This window comes from Anolis carolinensis, chromosome 2 (assembly GCF_035594765.1).
Source record: "Anolis carolinensis isolate JA03-04 chromosome 2, rAnoCar3.1.pri, whole genome shotgun sequence".
Taxonomy (NCBI): Eukaryota; Metazoa; Chordata; class Lepidosauria; order Squamata; family Dactyloidae; genus Anolis; species Anolis carolinensis.
In genome coordinates, this window is record NC_085842.1 from 105,316,496 (window position 1) to 105,338,718 (window position 22,223).

General features: G+C 40.4%; 2 protein-coding genes across 4 annotated transcripts in view; one reads left to right on the forward strand and one right to left on the reverse strand.

The window, feature by feature from the left end:
• sec24a (SEC24 homolog A, COPII coat complex component) overlaps positions 1–10,498 on the reverse strand; it is a 41,149-nt gene extending 30,651 nt beyond the window's left edge. For both annotated transcript variants that reach the window (XM_008115511.3, XM_008115510.3), the window contains exons 1-2: positions 10,298–10,498; positions 1,787–2,308 (exon numbers count right to left, since the gene is read on the reverse strand). In XM_008115511.3, the coding sequence (XP_008113718.1) occupies positions 1,787–2,308; positions 10,298–10,376 (601 nt within the window). In that variant the 5' untranslated portion in view covers positions 10,377–10,498. The remainder of the gene's footprint in view (positions 1–1,786; positions 2,309–10,297) is intronic.
• Positions 10,499–17,380: 6,882 nt separating this feature from the next.
• sar1b (secretion associated Ras related GTPase 1B) overlaps positions 17,381–22,223 on the forward strand; it is a 29,182-nt gene continuing 24,339 nt past the window's right edge. The window contains exon 1 of one of the 2 annotated variants that reach the window (XM_003223938.4): positions 17,381–17,532. The gene's annotated coding sequence lies outside the window, so the exon portion shown is untranslated. Of the gene's footprint in view, positions 17,533–18,648; positions 18,787–22,223 lie in introns of those variants that run through there. The other variant, XM_008115509.3, reaches the window with a different exon arrangement.

Sequence of the window (22,223 nt, forward strand, 5' to 3'; positions counted from 1 at the left end):
CAGTGTCATTGCCACAGATGCACACTGAGATACCTGCACTAAAAGGGGACAAATGCCATCGGTAACAATTACGGACCATAAAACTTGAGCAAAGGAGGTGGAATAAATACCAAAGGTGGAATAAAATAGCAATCAGCTTCACTCCATCTCTGTTGTGTGAGAAATTGACATTATGTCTTAAAGTAAACTCTGGTTTGGGAGCTATGAGAGCAACCATTTTGGAGAACATAAGAATTGTTAATAGAGAACCAGGATGGTAGGGCAGTTTAACTGCTGGATTATAACTCTGGAGGCCAGCATCCAAATCCTTGCTCTGCCATGAAGATCCACTGGGTAAATTTAGGCAACTCATACTCTCTCAGTCTCAGAGGAAAGTAAAGGCAACTCCCCTCTGAACAAACCTAGCCAAGAAAGCCTCAGGTTGAGTCCCCATAAACCAGAATCAACTTGAAGATACATAACAACCATAATGTTAGTGAATGACATGCAACAAGTCAAATACAAATATTTGTTTGACTGGATTGTTTAAATCAGACTCTTATCAAATCACAACTCCTGGTTTTCACATAAGGACAAGCCAGAAGTCCCCAAAAGAGGCAAGGAGCCTTCTTTCTGCCTAGAAAAGAAGAGAGAAGCAGAGGGCAAGATACCTAGTGCTTTGAAATATTAAACTAAGTGAAGCAGTAAGTGATAACATAACCAATGGTAATGGATTTAAAAACTGCTCCCAAAATAATTTCCTCATATATTGAACAACAGAGAGAAATTGAATGCAGCGCATTAAGCCGAAGTCCTTCTGGGTTGTTGCTGTTGCCTCTCACAAATTTTGCTGGGAAACAGGAATGATGCCTTCATATGCAATGTTCCCCAGCATAGCATGATTGATAGCCCAAACAGTGTTTTGGTGGGATGTTAAAAGCATGAAAAGCAAGACAATACTACCCTCTCTAAAGATTAGGAAGGGAGTGCAGTTCCTATCCAATCCCAAGAAGTTGGTCAACCTCGCACCCAGCACACTACCAGCTGAACACAACCTAAACAACATAGCAGCTACAACATATTTTCAATGTTTGATTATCCATGAAGGACAGGACCGAAGGCTTGAATTCAGAAAGAAATGGGGAATACATTCCACTGATTAAACATTCATTTAACTATTCCTTACAAGATTCCATATTGCCAGAAAGTTCAGAAACAGCCCTTTTGGGATACTGGCCTAATAATTAACTTCAAAGATCCCTTATTCATAGTGAAAAGTATTTCAGCTGCGAAATCAGCAATTTGGAATCACTGAAAATTTGGTCAAACAAATGTAAAACATGCTTTATCTTTGTGGGCCAGATTAAATTCTTTAGCAATAGGTGCTTGATTCTTCAATATTTATTTTTAAAATATTTAATATAGAATAGATTATAGAAAATTCTTTTATACTTTAATTTTTCACAATATCTTGTCATGTACGTGTTTACAACATAGCTGCATGCATTACACTGTCCAATATATTGTTATCATCCTACAGACAATTTGTATCACCTGGGTTATTAAGTGAAAGCTTTTTTTAAAAAAAATACTACTCAACACTGACTTTGTATTTTCTGGAATTGATGTCTTTTTGTGTTTTGGCAACATCTTCTAAACAATCAGAATAAGTAACATGCACAAAAACTAAGTGTTATGCTTTCTTAACTTGTTATTTGTCTGTAAGTGACAATTTTGAAGGTCTGAGATCATGAAATTAAGGAAAGAGTTATGCACAGGATTTCAATGATACAATTATTTTTCTCACCTGGCTTCGTATAGCTGTTTTGAAGTGGAGGCCCTCCAGATGAAGAAACATTATGATAGCTTGTTGGTATATTTGTATTCCCTGATGAAGACAACAACGGCTGGGTTGCTGTTGGGTGAGCAAAATGGTTAACTTGGGAGACCGTAGCTGGTTGATTTGGAGGAGCTTGCCCATATTGCCAGTTCAAATGTGATGGGGGATTAACTCCAGAATGGAAACTACTGCCAGAGGTGGATGTAGCAACCAAATTCTGTCGAACAGGAGGCATCTGGCCAACAGGTCCTGGCTGCGGGGTTGCCATAGAAACAAGTCCGATAGGTGTTCTATTAAGAGTCTGGCCAGGTCCCTGAAAATTACTAAACGGCAGAATATTCTGAGATGCTCCATAGTTATACAGTCCGGAGGTTGTCTGCAGGGGGTTCTTTGTTGCCATTGGTTGTGGATATGCTCCAGGGACTGCAGAATTGTATCCTTGCCCATCTGCTAAGTGTGAGGAGTTCATCAATGGGCTCTGCACAGGACCTGAGAATTGAAACAACCTTCTGTGAATAAATACTAATAAAAATATTTTTCCATAGAATAATTTGAAGCCATTAACATTTCAGAAACAGGAATGAAAAAACATTTCATCCCCACAGCAAGCCCAATCTGATAACAATTGAAAGCTGCACCAACTGCAAAGCTGGAAAGGTCAATGCCTGTCTCTAGCAATGCCCTTGGGACAGTGGTCACTGATTTATAGGTTTGCAGGATGAGATTGATTCACACAAGTCCCTACCATGGCTGCCAAAGGTATGGTGCAAGACACACAAGAACAGTTCTCAACAAGTTTTGTTCCAAATCCAGTACAACTGCATTAGTCCCCATATTTAATAATAGGAGCAGTGAAGGGGGAGCAATAAAATGTTTTTTCTTCCAAAAAGATAAAGAGTAAATGTACAGTTATCTTTCTCTCTACAAACAGGTAGGGAAAATGAATTTTGGAAGCCCACCTGCTCTGAAAATATTAAATAATCTTTCCACCCCCCACACACTATAACTTTGATCACATCCAGAAAACCCTGAAGCATTAAAGAGAAAAATAAACATCAAAAGATATCTCCTCCATTTCACATAGTCTAACCTTGTGTTGCCAAGACAAAGCAAGGGAATGAACTACATAATGAATTTTGTTTTTGCCACAGGCCCTAACTAAAACTACAAGCAAATGCAGGCATAAAATAATACAAGATAGCTGCAGGTAACAGCCAGCAGAATAAATAGTTGCAGGAACTTTTCCATTCTACATGAATCAGAACAAATATCATTATGCTGACCCAAGAGACAAACACATACACCTTAAATTGTAATCAAGTTTCTGCCAGTGCCAAGGCAAAAATAGACACTGCATGTAACCTGCTTTGTTTTTATTTTTATATAACAATATTTTGTAGATTTAACCAACTGCCATGACTTTGTAATCAACCGGTGTAACATTTATTCCCAACACTTGTATTTGTGGAATAATTAGTAATAAGTAACATCTTCAGTTTGTCTATTACTATAAATAGCAATTACAGAAAGAATGCTACTGTTTATAGTCAAGAACTGTAAATAACAGTTTGTATAAGGGTAAACCATTCATTAATCGAATTTCAACACTATGCTAAAACTTTAGCATATCAGGGAATCATCTTTATACAACTATCCTGTCAAGACTGTTTTTGGACAATTTATGCACCCTTCAACCTGCCTTTACATTTTGATATTATTTATTTATTTATTTACAACATTTATATCCCACCCTTCTCACCCGAAGGGACTCAGGGCGGCGTACAAATTGGCAACAATTCAATGCCTACACATAATTAAAACAGCAATGAAAATCCAATAAAACAATTAAAACAATATAAAAATATAAAACATATGATTAAAATCCATTCCTCCAAAATCCTCGTGCTGTAGCCGTAAATCAGTCCGCTGCAGATTTAGAAAAGTTGCTGCAGATTTAGAAAAATAATCCACTAAAACTGTATTGTGTTACCAGGAAACTGATGGCATATGATTTAATGAATAGAGCAATATTGAATCAGTTCTAATGAACAGATTTTTGGAATCTATTTTTGATAAAATTCATGGTCATCATAAGTTGACAAGTGTTTTGAAGACACATATACACATAGTAACTTAGTACATTTGAAATGATGCTAACACAACCACAACTTCAAAAGGAAAGATGAGTGGTGTTCTAGCTGTGCTGTGGTTCCAAAAAAGTTGGCATATCTTGGGGAACAGGAAAAGGGAGAAGTCTTTAAAAACTGAAAAGTTGATTCAGTATCAGCAAAATCAATTACAATCATATTTCTGCCAACAAAGTTTTGGAAATAATTACTGAAGAATTTATACCACTTGATCTACTTGTAATGATACTTCTGCATCAAAACTTCTACAGTGAATCAGCTGTTAGGCTATTCATTTTTCCAGTTTCTATAAAACTAAAATCAAATTCTGCAAAGGAACGTATTAGGGACATCCAAATACCCAACTATGTGTAACTAATAAATAACCCAATGTGCTTTGTATAACTAATGTTCAACAGAATATACTTCTATAAAATGCCTTCCTTACAAGAAATTGCCAAGCCATGTACTTTTTTTGAACAATGGGAAGAACTGGTCAGTTCTACATTCAAATATGTTACTTATAAAGAAAAAGAAAAAGAAGAGGAACACGAAACACCCCTATTATATCAAGTCAGTTTCTGTTTCAAACTGCCACAGAGTAGTCAACCTGCCAAACAATATGTTTTCTAAGACAAAAATAACATAATTACAACCTGCCTGTGGAATGTATAATCTATGGAGCTGGCCAATGCAGTATTAATCAATACTAAGATGATAAATAATACGGAATGCTGTTGCTTAATTTACTTCTAATTACAGTATTTGCTCTAATCCTGCATTTACCTTGCTATAAACAGATTTTTTTGTATTTTTCCTATCTTGCAAATCACTTCAATCAACACCTTTTAAAAAGGGGACAGCGGTGTATTATTTTTGGAAAACCTAATAATCAGTGAATGTGATTTATTTTCTATCATATAATCCAAATTGCACAATGACACATTTAAATAAGGATACAGATTTATTCTTATACTCTCTCTTTGTAAAAATTCCTCCACATAGTGTGTTTCAAAACGATCTATAAAGAACAGCCTCATTTTCTTTTGAAATTCATATCTATGCTTCATTACCCAATGTTTATTACCATGATTCCTAGAGCCTCTTCCTTTCCTGAACATATCTTGGACAACTGGCATTTCTTGCTTCCTATATGGTCTCACAGGTGTATGCGAAAAGTAACGTATCATGATAAAAGTCAGATTACAAATACAGCTAAAAAATAACTAATGTAAAATGATGAAATTATGACTCACATAATGTAGTGTAGTTATGCCTTAGTTACTAAAATGGAATTATTTACAAGGAACTGATCATTTACAGGTCCTAGGAAAGATACTGCTGGCTTCTGTCAGCTCTGAAATATCACTACACCAATGCTCTGCTGTCCCCATGCCAATAAACACAGCATCAAGAACCATATATTATATAATCAATTTATTCTGCAAGTGCTGAGGTTGTTTCCTCTGTTACAGGAATAAAAATGTGATTGCTTTCTTCATTCTCCAGGCAATGCTCACATGAATTTCAAAACGAAAACCCTGTAACCGTGCACACTAACAGAACATACTACTATGAAGAAGCCAGGACTTGAAAGTGTGATTTAGGATACAATATGAAAACTTCGAATCTCTTCCACAAGAATGAAACAGGGAAATGAGGGACCAGAGTGTGCAAGCTTAAGTGTCATCCAGTGTTCTCAACCTTGTTCGACCATGGTCCCCTTCCGATTTTGCATCCTTCCTGTGGTGCTCCATCTTACCCAGGATATTCCAAGGAGGGCACAGGTGAAAAATTATGTATTTACAAACAAAACATTTACATAGCTACCTTTCTATCAGTACCCCCCCCCCCCCACAACCAAGTCATGGATCCTGATGTGCGAAACAAAACAGCGCTTCTACAGTCTTGCTGTAAAATGTTTTCGTTATTCCATTTTAATATACAAGGTTAAGTAATCCATTAATACAGAACTGTGCATTTTAACAACAGTGCATTTTTATTCCGTCTGACAGCCTACTATCTACCCATACACTATTCTGTTCTGAGTGTGAATTGTTCAGGATAAGAACGGTCTTTATACTGATAAAATATTTAAGACGTTTGAAATACACAAGCAACATTCAGCATGAAGTGGGGTCTACAGTAGGCCCTCTATATCCACTGTTTGAAAATATCCCCACCCCCAACAAATCCCAAAAAGCAAGCCTTGATTTTGTCACTTTATATAAGGGACTTAATTTTATATCATCATTGTATATAAAGGTAGTTAAGCATCTACACGTGAGACCCTGGGACCAAACACCAGATCCACTGTATTCAAATACTCTTAAGAATTTCTTATGAGACTAATAAAAGTTGAATTATATTTTATAAAGCCTATAAAGAATATTTAAATATGTAAGTATAAAAGCACACAGCGAAATTTTAAGATCTTCTGAGTTAGAAACGACTATTATAGTACTACATATACATACTAAAATCAAAAGGTGGAAAAACCTATGCAACAGGTTTCAGACTGTTTCAGTTAGGTGAATATAGTTTAGATGTTACTTTATATCTACATTTTCTTCACCTATTCAAAGAACATAAGCATTTCAGATATTGTTCAGAATATTCCTCAAGAAACTATTTTCTGAATATTATCCAAAAGATTTTAAGAATAAAATCACCATGTTACATTAGCATCTATCATAATTGTTTATTACATTTCTACCATGCCTTCCATTACAGAACAAGTTGATGAGGACAGCCAAGGCAGTCTCCCAATGAAGCACTATCTAACTGCAGACCTGCTTAGCTTCAGCAAGATGGCTATTTGATACATTTTCAAACTGTTTCTTGTAAGAAATGATTTGTAGTGTCCTGTTGCTACTCTTATGCCACGTCAAAAAAACCATCCGTATCTTCATAAATCAGGGCCAACTTTATGTTCCTCTTTGCCCTTCTTCCGTCACACAGTTGTCTCAGAACAAAGATCCTGGTACATTAAGGCAGACTTTCCTGTTTAATCTAATCCAGGAACTTTAGCTTAATGACAGTTAAGTAACCAGGATCGCTGATATTAAGCCAGAGGTCCCAAGTGCCAGACATGATCTGTTTGCTCAAACCAGTACATGGAAGGAGTAAAGAGAAAAAGAGGGAATGTGCATTCATGTAAAGCCTTCATAAGCCATTGTTAATAAAGTTGTACGTGATCACCAGAATATACATAGGTAGTAAAGAATAGGCCCCTGTGCCCAATATTATAGGTCCCGTGATGGGGATGGGTTGAATCAGGAAGGAAATGTATTTCTTCTCCTTGAAATGCCTTTTTTACATTAAAATACATAAAACCAAGATGCATTCTGCAGAATACAGAAAGATCTTTATGCCAGCCTACTGCACGATGAGCCAGATTTAAAGGTTGTTTGTTGCTGTGCTTCACCCTGAAACACCCGTAGGTGTACACGTGGGAGAAGGGGCATAGTTCGCAGTTCTCCACCCAGTCTCAGGTAAGAGCTTTGGCTCCACTGTGAGGAAGAATTAAGCAATCAGCCAGATAAAATAGATCCTATGCTACACTCACATTCATCCTCTCACACCATCTGATTTTAGTCACAATCCACTAGTTTCTTGCAACTAAATTTTTTATTTACTAATTTATCTTCTTTAAAGCAAGAACATGCTTTATTAATATTAATATATGTGATTTAGTGTTTTAATGAGAATGACTGCCATCATATCTATCATGTGTATAGTCTCTTTGCTTTTCACCTGATGAACTCATATCAATTCATATGATTGTTCTATCTCCCTATCCTATTCTGACAACATTCTTGCGAAGTAGGTCAAGTTAACACAGAGATCACCTAGTGAATCCAAGGCTCACTGGTGACCAGAATCTGAATCCCACAAGTCCCATTCTAATATTCTACTACCGTGTCACATCTGTTCCATACAATTAATTGATTTATTATGCACTTTCAGGTGAAGTCTTGTTTTTTGTTTATTTTCTATTATTTTATATGCACCAGTTTGGATGTTAGTTATTGCAAAGTAGTGCAGAAAAACAGTGGGGGTATGATGTGGATGTCTAACCATTTAGCCTTGTCCACTTTACTATTCCAGGTGTTCCACAAAAGCTACCCACTTTCTGTAAACTGAGTTTAGGTGTGTTTTCATCTTTGCAAAGGCAGTGATAAGAAATAAACACTTTCATGAGCCCTCTATCCTTTCAAGATGTACATGAGCACTATTGCTGTGAAATCATACGGTCCAAAAATTATCATTTGCAGGGGTGTAGCTGTTGCATTTATGATGCGGAACAGTGTTGTTGGAGACCAACATATTTTCTTCTATTGTGCAGGAGACCAGCAGCATATTTCTATCTACTGGTGATATCCACTTCTTTATTTGAAATTCTCTGCAGTCAATGGTTTTGTGAACTAACACCGTAGCACTGATGAGGGGCAAATGCACTCATTATGGAATTAAACTCACATACTCACCGGGGTACTCCATTAAATTTGTTATTGTTATTAATGCATGCATCCATTTTTAACCTAATGGTAACACCAAAGTAAACATTTGATGGGGTCTTCTTAGTCAGATTTGTTCAGGGGAGTTTGCCTTTGCCTTCTCCTGAGACTGAAAGAGTGTGACTTGCCCCCACACCACCAAGAGAATTTCCATGGCTAAGCAGGGATCCAAACCCTGGTCTCCCAATAGCTGCATCGACACTGTACAATTAGCCGTTTGACACCACTTTATCTGCTATGGCACAATGCTATAGAATGATGTGAGTTGTAATTTTACAAGAACTTTAGCCTTCTCTGTCCAAGAGTGCTAATGCCTCACCAAATTATAACTCCTGTAATTTGACTGTGTTGAGTCATGACAGTTGAATTGGTGTCAAACTGCATTCATTCTACAGTGTAGATGTACCCATAGCCCAACGCCCAAACCACTACACCACATTGTTCTCTCAATAAAACACACGGGGGTGGGGGGGGGAGTATACTTTTACCTTGAGCAACAGCTGAAACTACCTATATTTGCCTCTTGGGTCCATGCTATTAATAATTGGTTTTAAATATTTTAACTTTTATTATGTTTTTATCCACTGTAAGCCACCTTGGGCCCTTAAGTGGGGAAAGCTGGGGTATAAATTTCATAAATTAATAGAGTTCAGCATTTTCCCATCTCCGCCAATTCAACTCTCAGGCAGTGCAATTTCTGGGCAGATGAGGGAGCTTTACTGATGTTTCCAGCCAAACTCACTAACCATTTGACCACTCACACTCTGAAAAAGCCTCACCACACAAACAACCCCTTAATCGTCTCACTGAGGAATTACCCCAAGGGAAGCACAATCACTCGGCTCCAAGAACCACCACTGAACACTTTTTCCCCCTTCGCCCTTGAATTAAGTTCTAGGAATGCTTTCCCAAGGAACACACATTCTCTTTTAAATGTGCCACGAAGACACCACTCTCCCATCCTCTGGAAAGCTTACCAATGCCAAGGCCCCAGAGTAGTCATCAAATGCTTGTACTACTACTTTGTACTACTATGCAAAGCACTTCCTTATTTATTACTCACTAGCTTGTGACACGAACTCTGACTTCCACCCACCGAAAGAAATTGAAGCCTTTGTTTTCCCTGGCCTCAGCCTAGGCAAGGGCTAAGGGAACCTCAGCAGCCTCAAACCAGACTCTGATTCAGATTGCCCAGGATAAGTTTACACTGGATAATTTGCACACGTTTGGCACCACTTGATTTGCCATGTTATAGAACCCTAGGATGCATACTTTGGTGAGGCCCTAAGACTCTTCGGCAGAGAAGGCTGAAGACCTTGTGAAACTACAATGGTGATGATTCCATAGCAATGAGCCTTGGCAGTTCAAGTGGTGTCAAACTGCGCTAACTCTACAGTGTAGTTAATATATTGGAGCAGAGCAGACATGTGCCAACTTGGGCCTTCCCTCCAGGTGTTTTGGACTTCAACTCCCACCATTCCTCACAGCCTCAGGCCCTTTCCTTTTAAGCGGCTGAGGGGGAAAAGGAATGGGCCTGAGGCTGTGAGGAATGGTGGGAGTTGAAGTCCAAAACACCTGGAGGACCCAAGTTGGTCCATGCTTGGGTTAGAGGCCAGACTGAGTGACAACAGGGCCGATGTATCCAGGGATTCCGGCATCTATGGCTTCAACCACCCACTGTACGAGCATATTTAAAATACCCGTTTTATATAAAGGACCCAATTTGCCTATGCCACTATATATAATACGGGACCTAAGTATCCACGAATATGGGGTCCTGGAGCCCAACCCCAAGCGGATACCGAGGGCCCACCGACTGGCTGGGGGCTCACCGTTGCTGTAGGGGCGCTGCTGGGGCTGCCCGGCGCCGTTCTGGCTCCCCGCGTAGGCGGCTCTCCCCGGCTGGGCCATGGCCGCGGCAGGAGGGTGGGTGCGCGGCTAGGAAGCTGCCTGCCTCAGCCTAACTGCTCCGGCGGCCCCAGCGCCAAGCCCAGAAGGGGAGGGATTCACCCTCGCACCGGAAGAGGCCCGGGCAGGCCGCGCAGGCGCACTCCGTACACGTGGCACTTCCGGGAGCCGGAGCGAGGCTTAGAGAGAAAGAGTCCATCCCCTCCTGGGAGGGGGCGGGGGCTCTTAAAGGGACCACGTTTGTGGCTGCTCTTCATTAACACACGCCATGCTAGGCAGGCTGGTGTTCGAGGCAAGGGTGAATCTACACCAGGCATTGGCCAACTAGGGCCCTCCCTGCAGTTGTTTTGGACTTCAACTCCCACAATTCCTAACAGCCTCTAACAATTCTGACCATCACCCAAGTCAAAAAAGAAGCATAATCAAAGCTCTGTCACACTGTGCAGAAAGAATCTGTGAACCCCATCTCCTCCAAGATGAACTGAACCACCTAAACTGGGCTCTAGAGACCAATGGATACTCCACCACAAGCCAACCTTAAAAACTGGCATAGACACTGAGAACTGGGAAGCCCTGGCTTTTGAGCTCTCTAATTGGAGGTCTCCTGCCAACCTAGCAGTTTGAAAACATGCAAATGTGAGTAGATAAATAGGTACCACTCTGGCAGGAAGGTAATGGCGCTCCATGTAGTCATGCCGGCCACATGACCTTGGAGGTGTCTTCGGACAACGCTGGCTCTTTGGCTTAGAAATGGAGATGAGCACCAACCCCCAGAGTCGGTCACGACTGGACTTAACGTCAGTGGAAAACCTTTACCGTTTACCTTAATTTGAGGTCAGCTGTGACCAACAGTGCTGCAGAATTCGAAGAGGCACGAATGGAGGGCTTAAGAGAGAAACGTGCCAAGAGGAAGGCGCATCAAGCCAACCCTGACCAGGACCGCCTTCCATCTGGAAACTGATGTCTTCACAGCCACCTACACATCCACCACCAAGATACTACACTTGGAGGACCGTCATCCTCGAGCTACAAGGGATCACCTAAGTAAGTATTCCACCACAGACATCAGAAGAGCTGCAAGGCCATGAAAGACAAAGGCCTACTCAGAGGAAAAGTGTTCTTACCATACATCAAGGGAACCACTGGCCACATAGGGAAGCTAATGAAGATGAATATACACACACTACAAACTATCTACAGACCCATTAAGAAAATCTAACAAATGCTATGAGCGGTTGTCAACCTATGGGTCCCCAGATATTTTGGCCTCCCAACTCCCAGAAATCCTAGCAACTGGTAAACTGGCTGGGATTTCCGGGAGTTGTAGGCCAAAACACCTGGGGACCCACCTACACAGAGAAGCCATTGAAATCCACAAGAATGTGGACAATTGCAACAGAAAGGAGGAAACCATGAAAATGAATGAAATGTAACTACCAGTATTATTTTTAAAAATCTAAAATCAGGATAGTAAATAAAGAGCAACACTCCGAAAATGGGAATTTCAGGCACGAAACAGGACCAGTTAATACCTCCCAACAAAGGATTCCCCCAGGCAGAAAACAGCCAGGCCTTGAAGCTGCCAGGCTATTCAATGCTAATCAAGCTGGCCAATCGCAACATTCATACTTGCCTCAGGCAGATAAGAATTATTTCTCCCACCCTGAACATTCCACAGATATATAAACCGCACTTGCTTAGTTCCCAACACCTCACAACCTCTGAAGATGCCTGCCATAGATGTGGGTGATATGTCAGGAGAGAATTCTTCTAGAACATGGCCATATAGCCCAGAAAACTCACAGCAACCCAGTGATTCTGGCCATTAAAGCCTTTGACAATACAGCCGATAGGCTGTTAGGAATTATGGGAGTTGAAGTCCAAAACACCTGGAGGGCAGAAGTTGGCCCATGCCTGGCGTAGATGATTTGGACCGTACAACCACTGGTCCTCCACAGTTGGTTTAGGCTTTCTCGCTGCATATTCATACCAAATTTTATTAATTTTGACCCAAGTTCATAATTTCCTAGGTTAATCTCTCCACAAATCCTAGCTTAACCTCTCTACAAGATGAAGAGCTGTATGCTAAAAGAGGAAAATTACACAATGAGAAGATTCAGGGGTAACCCAAGATTTCCTGTGGTAAATTATTTCATTTAAGTGCCTGAATGAATACAAAGTCTCAGACCCTGGTATTTACATCTAAGTACTAAGTCGATATTAAAAAGACCTTTTTTTTTACATTTTGACCACTATTCACTCCAAAGTTAGATTATTCTTACCATACTGAAACTTTGCATCATAATTGCTTAAATCCTTAAGCAATTACGGTGGGAAATTTAGGATCGAGAGAAATATGTGATTATACAAGACTAGCAAAATACACAATTTAATTCTTAAATTTATATCCTGCCTGTCTTCGAAATACAAGCAGTTCTTGAGTTACAAACATCTGACTTACAAACGACTCATAGTTAAGAATGGAGTTGAAACAACTGAGAGAAATCTATCCCTAGGAAGGGAAATTCACTCCTGAAAGACCAAAACAAGTTGCATAATCTACCTGTGGAAGGATAGGCCTGTAGAGAGTAGACAGAGATGCATAGCATGCACAAGCAAGAGCAAACAGCTGGAGCATATATTCTTGGATGTACTATACAGAAATCACTGGACCAGGATAAATAGCTGACTGAAATGATAGCATGTGGATAAAGAGCACTTCATCAGCCCATCTTCACTGGTGAATATCTCCATTGGTGGTGCGGTAATATAGCAGATCTGATGTGGCTCACCAGCACACCTATCATGTCATACTTATCTGCCAGTGCAGCAGGGCTCCAAATGGCCCCAGTTAACAAATCTTGATGTTAGGGTTGTGTCTTAAGAGTTATCTCGTAAGACCCATTTAATAGAGTAGATAAATATTGTGGTGTAATATTCACATAACTGAACTACAATTGAACTGTAGATTCCTCTGCCTTCAACATGCCAAGTCATACAAGTCACCCAGAAGAGAAGACTAAGAGGCGACATGATAGCCATGTATAAATATGTGAAGGAAGTCATAGGGAGGAAGCTTGTTTTCTGCTGCCCTGGAGACTAGGACACAGAACAATGGCTTCAAACTACAGGAAAGGAGATTCCACCTGAACATCAGGAAGAACTTCTTCACTGTGAGAGCTGTTCAGCAGTGGAACTCTCTGCCCCTGAGTGTGGTGGAGGCTTCTAACAGAGGCTGGGTGGCCATTTGTCGGGGGTGCTTTGAATATGATTTTCTTGCTTCTTGGCAGGGGGTTGGACCTACAAGGTCTCTTCAACTCTATGATTCTTTATTTGAGTCAGTTGCTGTGATCATGCTTTCTTGGGGCAGAGACAAAGGAGAATAATCTTCCTTCAAAAGATCTGCCTATAGAGCATTTGTATGCATCTCTGGACTCATCTTTTTTTGAGTTAGGAGACGCACCCAAATAGAGCAGAAGCACAAAGGATGAATCTGTTAGTGAATCGTTCTTGTTTTCTCTGAAACCAGTTTTTGTGGGTATGTTCATGTGTGTTTTGAGTCACACTTTTATTCAGAGTTTGCCAAAATGCAAGACATTTGGAGAAAGACACCACCAGATTATGCCACACCAGTGTTTCAAAGTGGAAGCACTCTGGTGGGTCAAAGTTCCCCAGAAGTGTTCCATTCAATTTCTGCCACACCAGAATCTTGTTTGTAGGCATGTTCCACTAGCACAAGTCATCTGAAAAAGTATGGAATAAAACCAGCACTTTCTGAAAACCAAAGCCTTTGCTCTGCTAGAATAAATCACCAAAAATACATTTCTTGGAACAAACATTCCTCCTATTTAAAAAAAAACTTGTAAAAATAAGACTGGTATTTTTACTTTTCTGAAAATTTAGATTCCTCTAGGTTTTGGTTTCCAACTTGAGCAGAAATTAATGTATGTGCACTGAGCATGTGACAGCGTGAATTGCTCTCGCTCTTACAGTTTGATGACTCTCACATTAACAATGTTAAATTTTAGATAGCTTATAAGATAAAAAATAGTTGAAGAGCATTATTCTGAAAGCAGCACACAACAGGAAGTTGACATAGTTGACAGGATGGACAGAAACAACATCAGCAACTTTTGTTCTGCTTGTCAACATCTTTCTTTCAGACCAATTTATTTATTATTTACAGTATTTATATTCACAGTATTTATATTCTGCCCTTCTCACCCCAAAGGGGACTCAGGATGGATCACAATGTGCACATATAATGGCAAACAACTTTTGTTTACTATAGAAAAAGCACAGAAGAAACTGCAAAACAACTCCCAGAAGTTCTACCAGTCCTTTGCTGTTGTGTGCCTCAGTTTTTTCTGATTTAAGATGATGCTAATGTGAATCTATTACTGTTTTTCTTTTCTTTTCAAGATTTGTTTAGAGTGGGTTTGCCTTCCTCTGAGGCCGAGATAACGTTACTTGCTCAAGATCACCCAGTGGTTTTTCAAATCTGAGAACAAATTCAAACGCTGGGCTCCAGAGTCATAGCCCAACACTTAAACCAGTGATTCCCAAAGTGGGCGCTACCGCCTCCTGGTGGGCGCTGCAGCGATCCGGGGGGGGGGGGGGGGGTTATGGCCACAGGTGCATTAGAATGTTTTAACTTTTTTTGTATTACCTTTCTATTCTGAGTTCAAAAAATAGTTTCATAATTTCAAACATCAATGTTTCCAATTTACACCTTTCTTTACTATATTTTATGAAAAAGGTAAATACATTAATACATATATATTTCTGTTTAATTGCTATTAAAATTTTAAAAACATTAATTTCCAGGGGGCGCTGAGTAATATTTTTTCTGGAAAGGGGGTGGTAGGCCAAATAAGTTTGGGAACCACTGACTTAAACCAATGCACCACTCTTCAGTTTCCCAAAATAAAAATGTATAACTGGAGATATGTAAAAGCTGCTTTTCAGTACATGTATAAAAACAAAATGACATCTGGAAGCTCTGCTCGCCCATCAAAAGATATTCGCATAACCATTCTCACATCACAAAATCCATAGTGTGATTCTTCAGATGTAACATCCTGGCAATTGGGACCAGAAAGTGGTAAATGTAAGAATTAACAGAGAATTTGTTGTGTGTCTTCTTTTTGACTGATGACAACCCTAAAGCGAACCTGTCATAGGGCTTTGGCAGGATTTGTTCAGAGGGGTTTTGCTTTCACTTCCTTCTGAAGCTGCTCAACCATGGAAAATCAACAAGGGTGCATCAACGTTGTAAGAATGCAGTTTGGCACCAATTTTAAGTGGCATTGCTCAAAGAGTACTGGTGTTTCACCGAAGTACAGCTCCCCGAATTCCATAGCATTAAGCTACAGCATTTAATGCAGTGTCAAACTACATTACTTCTACAGTACAAATACACCCTGAGTGATCTTGGGACATGCCATGCTCTTTCAGTCTAAGAGAAAAGCAATGGACAACCTTCTTCTCAGGTTGCATCTACACCAGACATGGGTAAACTTCGGCCGGTAGGCTGTTACAAATTTTGGGAGTTGAAGTCCAGAACACCTGAAGGGCCTAAGTTTGCCCATGCCTGATCTACACTGTAGGACTGATGTAGTTCGACACCACTTGAACTGCCGTGGCTCAATGCCATGGGATCCTGGGTTGTTGTATTTTTAAAAGACGTTTAGCCTTCTCTGCCAAAGATTGCTGCTGTCTCACCAAACTACAGATCCCATGATTCTATAGCAGTGGTTCCCAACTTGTGGTCCATGGATCTACAAGAGCTAAAATATGGACCTTGGCCTCACTGTTACTACATCGTTGCAACGAGAGCGACTGGTCTCGCGAAACCCACTTATAATGCCGAGGCAACTGGGATGTTGGAAGGGGAGAGTCTGACTACCCATGAAAGGGGCGACAACAAGCCTCCTGACTGCTGTTTCTCCCTTCCCTTAGCAGTGCCATTCCATGTGGCATCTGGAAGTGGGGGCGCCTTGGTGTCTTCATTTTTTAGGCCTATTCCTGGGGTTATTTGGGATGATGATTCAGAAAATTGTATTGGATAGACTACATCAGCTCTAGATTATTAAATATTATTATTACTATATTTATACCCTGCTTTTCTCACCCTGAGGGGGGCTCAGATTTTGGTAGGTGAACAGATGGTGACTACTGGGTGGCATATGTTCTGTATCAGCTGATGTGGTCTATCCAATGCAATTTTCTGAATCAGCACCCCAAATAACCAAACTGAATCTAAAGTTGACCAAAAACTGATTTGTAACCCTTTTGGAGAATGGTCCTTGGTCAAGAAAAGGTTGGGAACCATATACAGTAGAGTATCACTTATCCAACATAAACGGGCCGGCAGAATGTTGGATAAGCAAATATGTTGGATAATAAGGAGGGATTAAGGAAAACCCTATTACACATCAAATTAGGTTATGATTTTACAAATTAAACACCAAAACATCATGTTTAACAACAAATTTGACAGAAAAAGTAATTCAATATGCAGTAATTCTATGTAGTAATTACCGTATTTACAAATTTAGCACCAAAATATCACGATGTAATGAAAACATTGACTACAAAAATAATCCAGAACGTTGGATAAGCGAGTGTTGGATAAGTGAGACTCTACTGTAGCAAGGAGCTCTGGCAGTGAAAGTGGTGTCCAATTGCATTCATTCCGCAATGTAGATAACTTTGGGGCAGCCTCTTTCAACCTAAGACAGGCATGGGCCAACTTGGGTCCTCCAGGTGTTTTGGACTTCAACTCCCACAATCCCTAACAGCCGGTAGGCTGTTAGGGATTGTGGAAGTTGAAGTCCAAAACACCTGGAGGACCCAAGTTGGCCCATGCCTGATCTAACAGAAAGGCAATGGACGATTTTTTTTCCTGAATAAGCCTTGCCAAGAAAACCCAATGGAAGGGGTCACCGCAGCTCAGACTTCACTCTGAAGCTAAGGACAACAATTGCCCTTTTGCAGGTCTTTTTAAAAATTGCAGCAGAGGAGGAGGAGGAGGAGGGGCGGAGCAGTAGTGGAGGAGGAGGAGGAAGAGAAAGAGGAGGAGGAGGGATCGCGGAGCGGCCTGGGGGCTGCTGCTGCTGTGTCGGTGCCGGGTGGAGCGGATAGTGCTTGGCGGCAGGTGAGTGAGACCGGGCCTCCGGGGCCTCCCTTCTTTCCTTCCTTCCGCCGGCCTTTTCCTTTGGCCTTGAGTCTCTGTATGTATCCCTCCCAGTCTGCTCTGTTGGCTGAGCCACACTTTCAGGCAGCCTCGATTTTTAAGCCATCCCTCCCTGTGACCCCATTATCCAGCCTTGTTCTCTTCCCTTTCCAGCAAGGTGGCTGCATTTACACCCTCTGCCCCTGTAGGTTTACTTGATCTTCCATTAAAAAGCCCCCTATCCTTCATTATCTCTTTCTGTTGTCATCACCTCCTACACACACACACTTTGATTTTCCTACCAGCCTAAATCCAGGTCTCTTCCCTTTTCTGTTTCTCCGGCATTTGTTATAGTGATTGTTTTCCCAGAGTGCATCTACAGAATGAATGCAGCTTGACACCACTTCAGCCTCCATGGCTCAGTGATATGGAAATCATAGGAATTGGGTTGCTGTGAGTTGTCCGGGCTGTGTGGCTATGTTCCAGAAGTATTTTCTCCTGATGTTTCACCCGCATCTATGGCAGGCATGCTCAGAGGTTGCCTTTGAGGATGCCTGCCATAGATGCAGGCAAAACGTCAGGAGAAAATGCTTCTGGAACATGGCCATACAGCCCAGAAAACTCACAGCAGCCCAGTGATTACAGCCATGAAAGCCTTCAACAACAATCATGGGAGTTGTAGCTTGGCAGAGAAGGCTAAATACCTCCCGGGATGCGGTGCCGTGACAATCAGTGGGTTTCAAACTGCATTAATTCTACATTGTTGATGCAGCCTGAGATTTACCTGCTTTCCTTTTCAAAACGGTCCCTTCTCCCCATTATTTTGTTCCTTGTCCTGCTGTCATCTGTCCCCTCGCAATACTTTTATTTAGTCCCATTTGTATCCTAACCCCAGATCCCTTCCTGTTTCGCCAGGATTTGTTATAGCGATTGTGTGCATGTGTGTATGTATATATCTGACACAGGTGAATGTCCTGTTTAGCTGGTTGATGTCAGTAAAGGATAGTCCTAATTTTCAAAAGGAAACCAGAGATGAGGTAGCTGATCCTGCTGTAATTGGGGCGAGTCACTACTGAGAGGTACTTCAGGGGAGTGAAACTAGGTGACAGGTTGACCTGTGTTGCTGTCATATCAGATGGGATTAATTCTATCACCGTGAGTCACTGTTACAGTCCCTTTAACAAGCTAGGTGTTCGGCAGATTCTGTCTTTCCCATCCTCTCAACGCTCCTAAAAGGTAGGTGGCTATTACTTTACAAAGGGGTATCTACACTGTAGAAAGAAGGCAGTTTGTCAGCACTTTAGCTATGGGATTTATAGTTTAGAAAAGCATCAGTACTGTGGCAGAGAAGGCTAAGGATGTTGTAAAATTACTGCTCCCATATTTCCATAGTATTGAACCATAGCGGTTAAAGGGGTGTCAAACGACATCAATTCTACACTGTAGTTGTAACCTGAGAGTGGATAGGATTTGAACATGCATCTGCTTGTGCCAAGTATTCAGCCTCTGGACTAAACTGGCAAAACATACACGTCACATTCTCATTGCAAGCAGAATGCTCCCAATGTATTTCAAATGTCTAATGGCAACTTCCTAGTTGATAATTATTAGGTTGTAGGAAAAGAGAAAGACCAGATTCCAGATGGATAGAGTCAGTCAAGGAAGGCACCATTCCTCAGTCTGTAAGACCTGAACAGGGCAGTTGAGGAAAGGGTGACCTGGCAGTCTCTCATTCATGGGGTCACCATAAGTCTGAGGTGACTGCGACATAGAAATCATGAATCTCAGTCTATAGACTCACTACAGATACTATAACCTGTATAGGTGGGACATTGTTCATTATTAATTAGCCCCACTGGCTAATGGTAGGTGGTGGGGCAGATGTACATTTAGCCACTTTGCATTTCTTTGTTTATTTACCCGTTCTGCATTTTTATACATAGTGTTGTTGTATATTTAGACATTTTGGGTAAGCACAAGAGAGAACATGCACTTCATGATTTCTGTTGTCCAACATGACATATAGAAGAATTCAGTAGACACTTGGGGGGGGGGGGGAATCATTTCTCTTAAGTAACAGTACTTACATTCTTAAGCAAATAATGTTGTTTATTGTTCTCTTATTAGCATTGTTACTTGTAGAGATATCTGAAACCAGTGGGGACAGGTTTGGGTTATAATAGGACTGTACTCTATTACACCAGGAAGTCGGTTATGCTAAGTTTAAAAGATCTTTTATTCTAATAAGTATGTTTATAATCAAGCCAGCAGTATAAATTATTTCCTTACAGTTGGTACTGAAAATCTCCCAAGTTGCTGAAGCATGAATTTATAATGTTCTCAGGCCTAATGTTTAAATGTTGGAATAGCAACCTTTTGGAACAAGATCTGTCATTCTGCTCTTTCTTAAAAAGAGAGTATGCCTGTTCATGAGTGCCTAATAAGAATAAGTCCTGACTGTGCTTGCGCTCACTATAGCAAGGGATTCACCCCACTATTATATTTAATGGTGCAGTGGAGATGTGGATTCTACCTTAATGCATGTGAATACAAAACCTCATTATGGCAGTCATTGTTTCCCCGTTAATACATTCAGAATGAACAAGTATTATGAATATAAAGAGCTAAAATGAGCTAGGCTTTTAATGCCTAGACCCCAAGACAAGAAAATACTGTATACTGATTTTCTAAATACTCTAAGCCAGAGTATTTAGAAAATCAGTGTACAGTGTTTTCATATGTCTTGGGGTCTAGGCATTAAAAGCCTAGCTCATTTTTAGTGGTCTGTGGAAGTCAGAGCAGAATCGGTTGAAGGTACTGCAAATCCTATCATCTGTTATCCATGCTCCCCCAAAAATATTGTTTTTGTAATTAATCACTATGCTTTAATTATGTTCAGTTTGTAACCATGAAAATACATCCTGCATATCAGATATTTACATTACGATTCACAACAGTAGCAAAATTACAGTTATGAAATAGCAACAAAAATAATTTTATTTCTAGGAGAGAATGCGTCTAGAACATGGCCATAGAGCCCGGAAAACTCACAGCAACCCAATAATTTTATGGTTGGGGGTCACCACAACGTGAAGAATTGTATTAAGGGGTCACGGCACTAGAAAGGTTGAGAACCACTGCTCTAAGGGCACCAGATCCCATGTGAATTTTGGAAAATAAGCAGGGTCAGCCCTCCTTAGTACTTGGATGGGAGACTGCCAACAAATACCAAGTGCTATAGGCTATATTTCAGAGGGAAGACCTGCAAAAGCATCACTGAATATCCCTAGGAAGCTCCTAGGAAATCCTTGAGGTTACCATAAGTTGACAGGTCACTTGAAGGCACAAATACACACGCTCACAAATGTACATTTAATGGGATCTTAAATACTTTGTGTGGAAAAGCAGAAATGAGGAAATACTAACAAAAATGCATAAACAAGTTTGGCAGCTAAAAATTAATACTTATGAAATGAATATAATAGTATTTAAGAAGTCTCCAGAATGCAGTGAATGCCTGCATTTAAGTTTGTAAATTCTTTTTGAGGGATTTTACGGATGATGTGGATTAGTGCTTTTAAGAGACGTATTGCCTTGGGAAGGTAGGTACTTTAGCACTTAGGAATTCCCCAACTACTGAAATACTGCCAAGTCAGGGAAGTTTCACTTTGATGTCCCAACTTTCAAGAATCTGATGATGAATATCATGACAGATACTTTTAACACTTTCCTTTTAAAGGGGCTACACTAAGTGAAAGTCTAATACATCAGCAACAAAATATGAAATTCAACTTGATTAAAAAAAAAGTTAGTATACTTTATGATGTTGACTTTTTAAGTGTCTTGAGCTCCATCACTGCCTTATCATAAAACAAACACTGTAGTCTTAGTCCTCTTTTCCAGAAGCTTTATTATAGGAATTATAATTATATTACAGTTATAATGTTCCATTTGCTATGCATATAGTGTGTCTCTCCTACCCACAGGATAGATACCTGCAGTTTCACCTACCCACATTTGAGAAATATGTTGTCCTTAGGAATGTTCCAGGTCTTCTAGGCTGTTTGGTGGTATGCTTCTGCCAGAAGTTACCACAGAGTTGCCCTGGAGCACTACAACATCTCTAGAAAGATTTCTACTCTACGAATTTGCTAGGTCTTCTAAAGCAATGCTATAGAAACTTCTGTGGGTAGTCATTCATTTTGGTAGGTTTCATTATTAGCCACAGTTTTCAGTTTCCACAATAAATTCAGAAACATATCCCCATATACAAACTGTTCTGAAGTTGGTTATTTGTACATGTTTTTGAGGTGTTCACAATAAATCGCACCAAGCTTATGTCTTTGTTCGTTTTTACTAAGGCAGCCAGCCCTTCACTGAGTGGCGCTTCTTACACAATGGAAGGTAGGCATGTCTCTGTGTCTAAAGGTCAGGGTGATGCTGATGGGGATCCACCCATGGCTGTTAACCAAGTTAGGCAAGCAATTGCAACATCACTTCCAAAGTGCCGTGAATCTCAGGTCACTCAAAGCTACTGAGTGAATGCCAGAGGTTGAATTAGTACATAACCATCTTGAGACCTTTGGTATGTTTTTTCTAATGGAGAACCTAAATCATCCAGCACTGACCAGTTTCCAAAAGTGATTTTAAGAAGCTAAGAGATACTGGTGGAA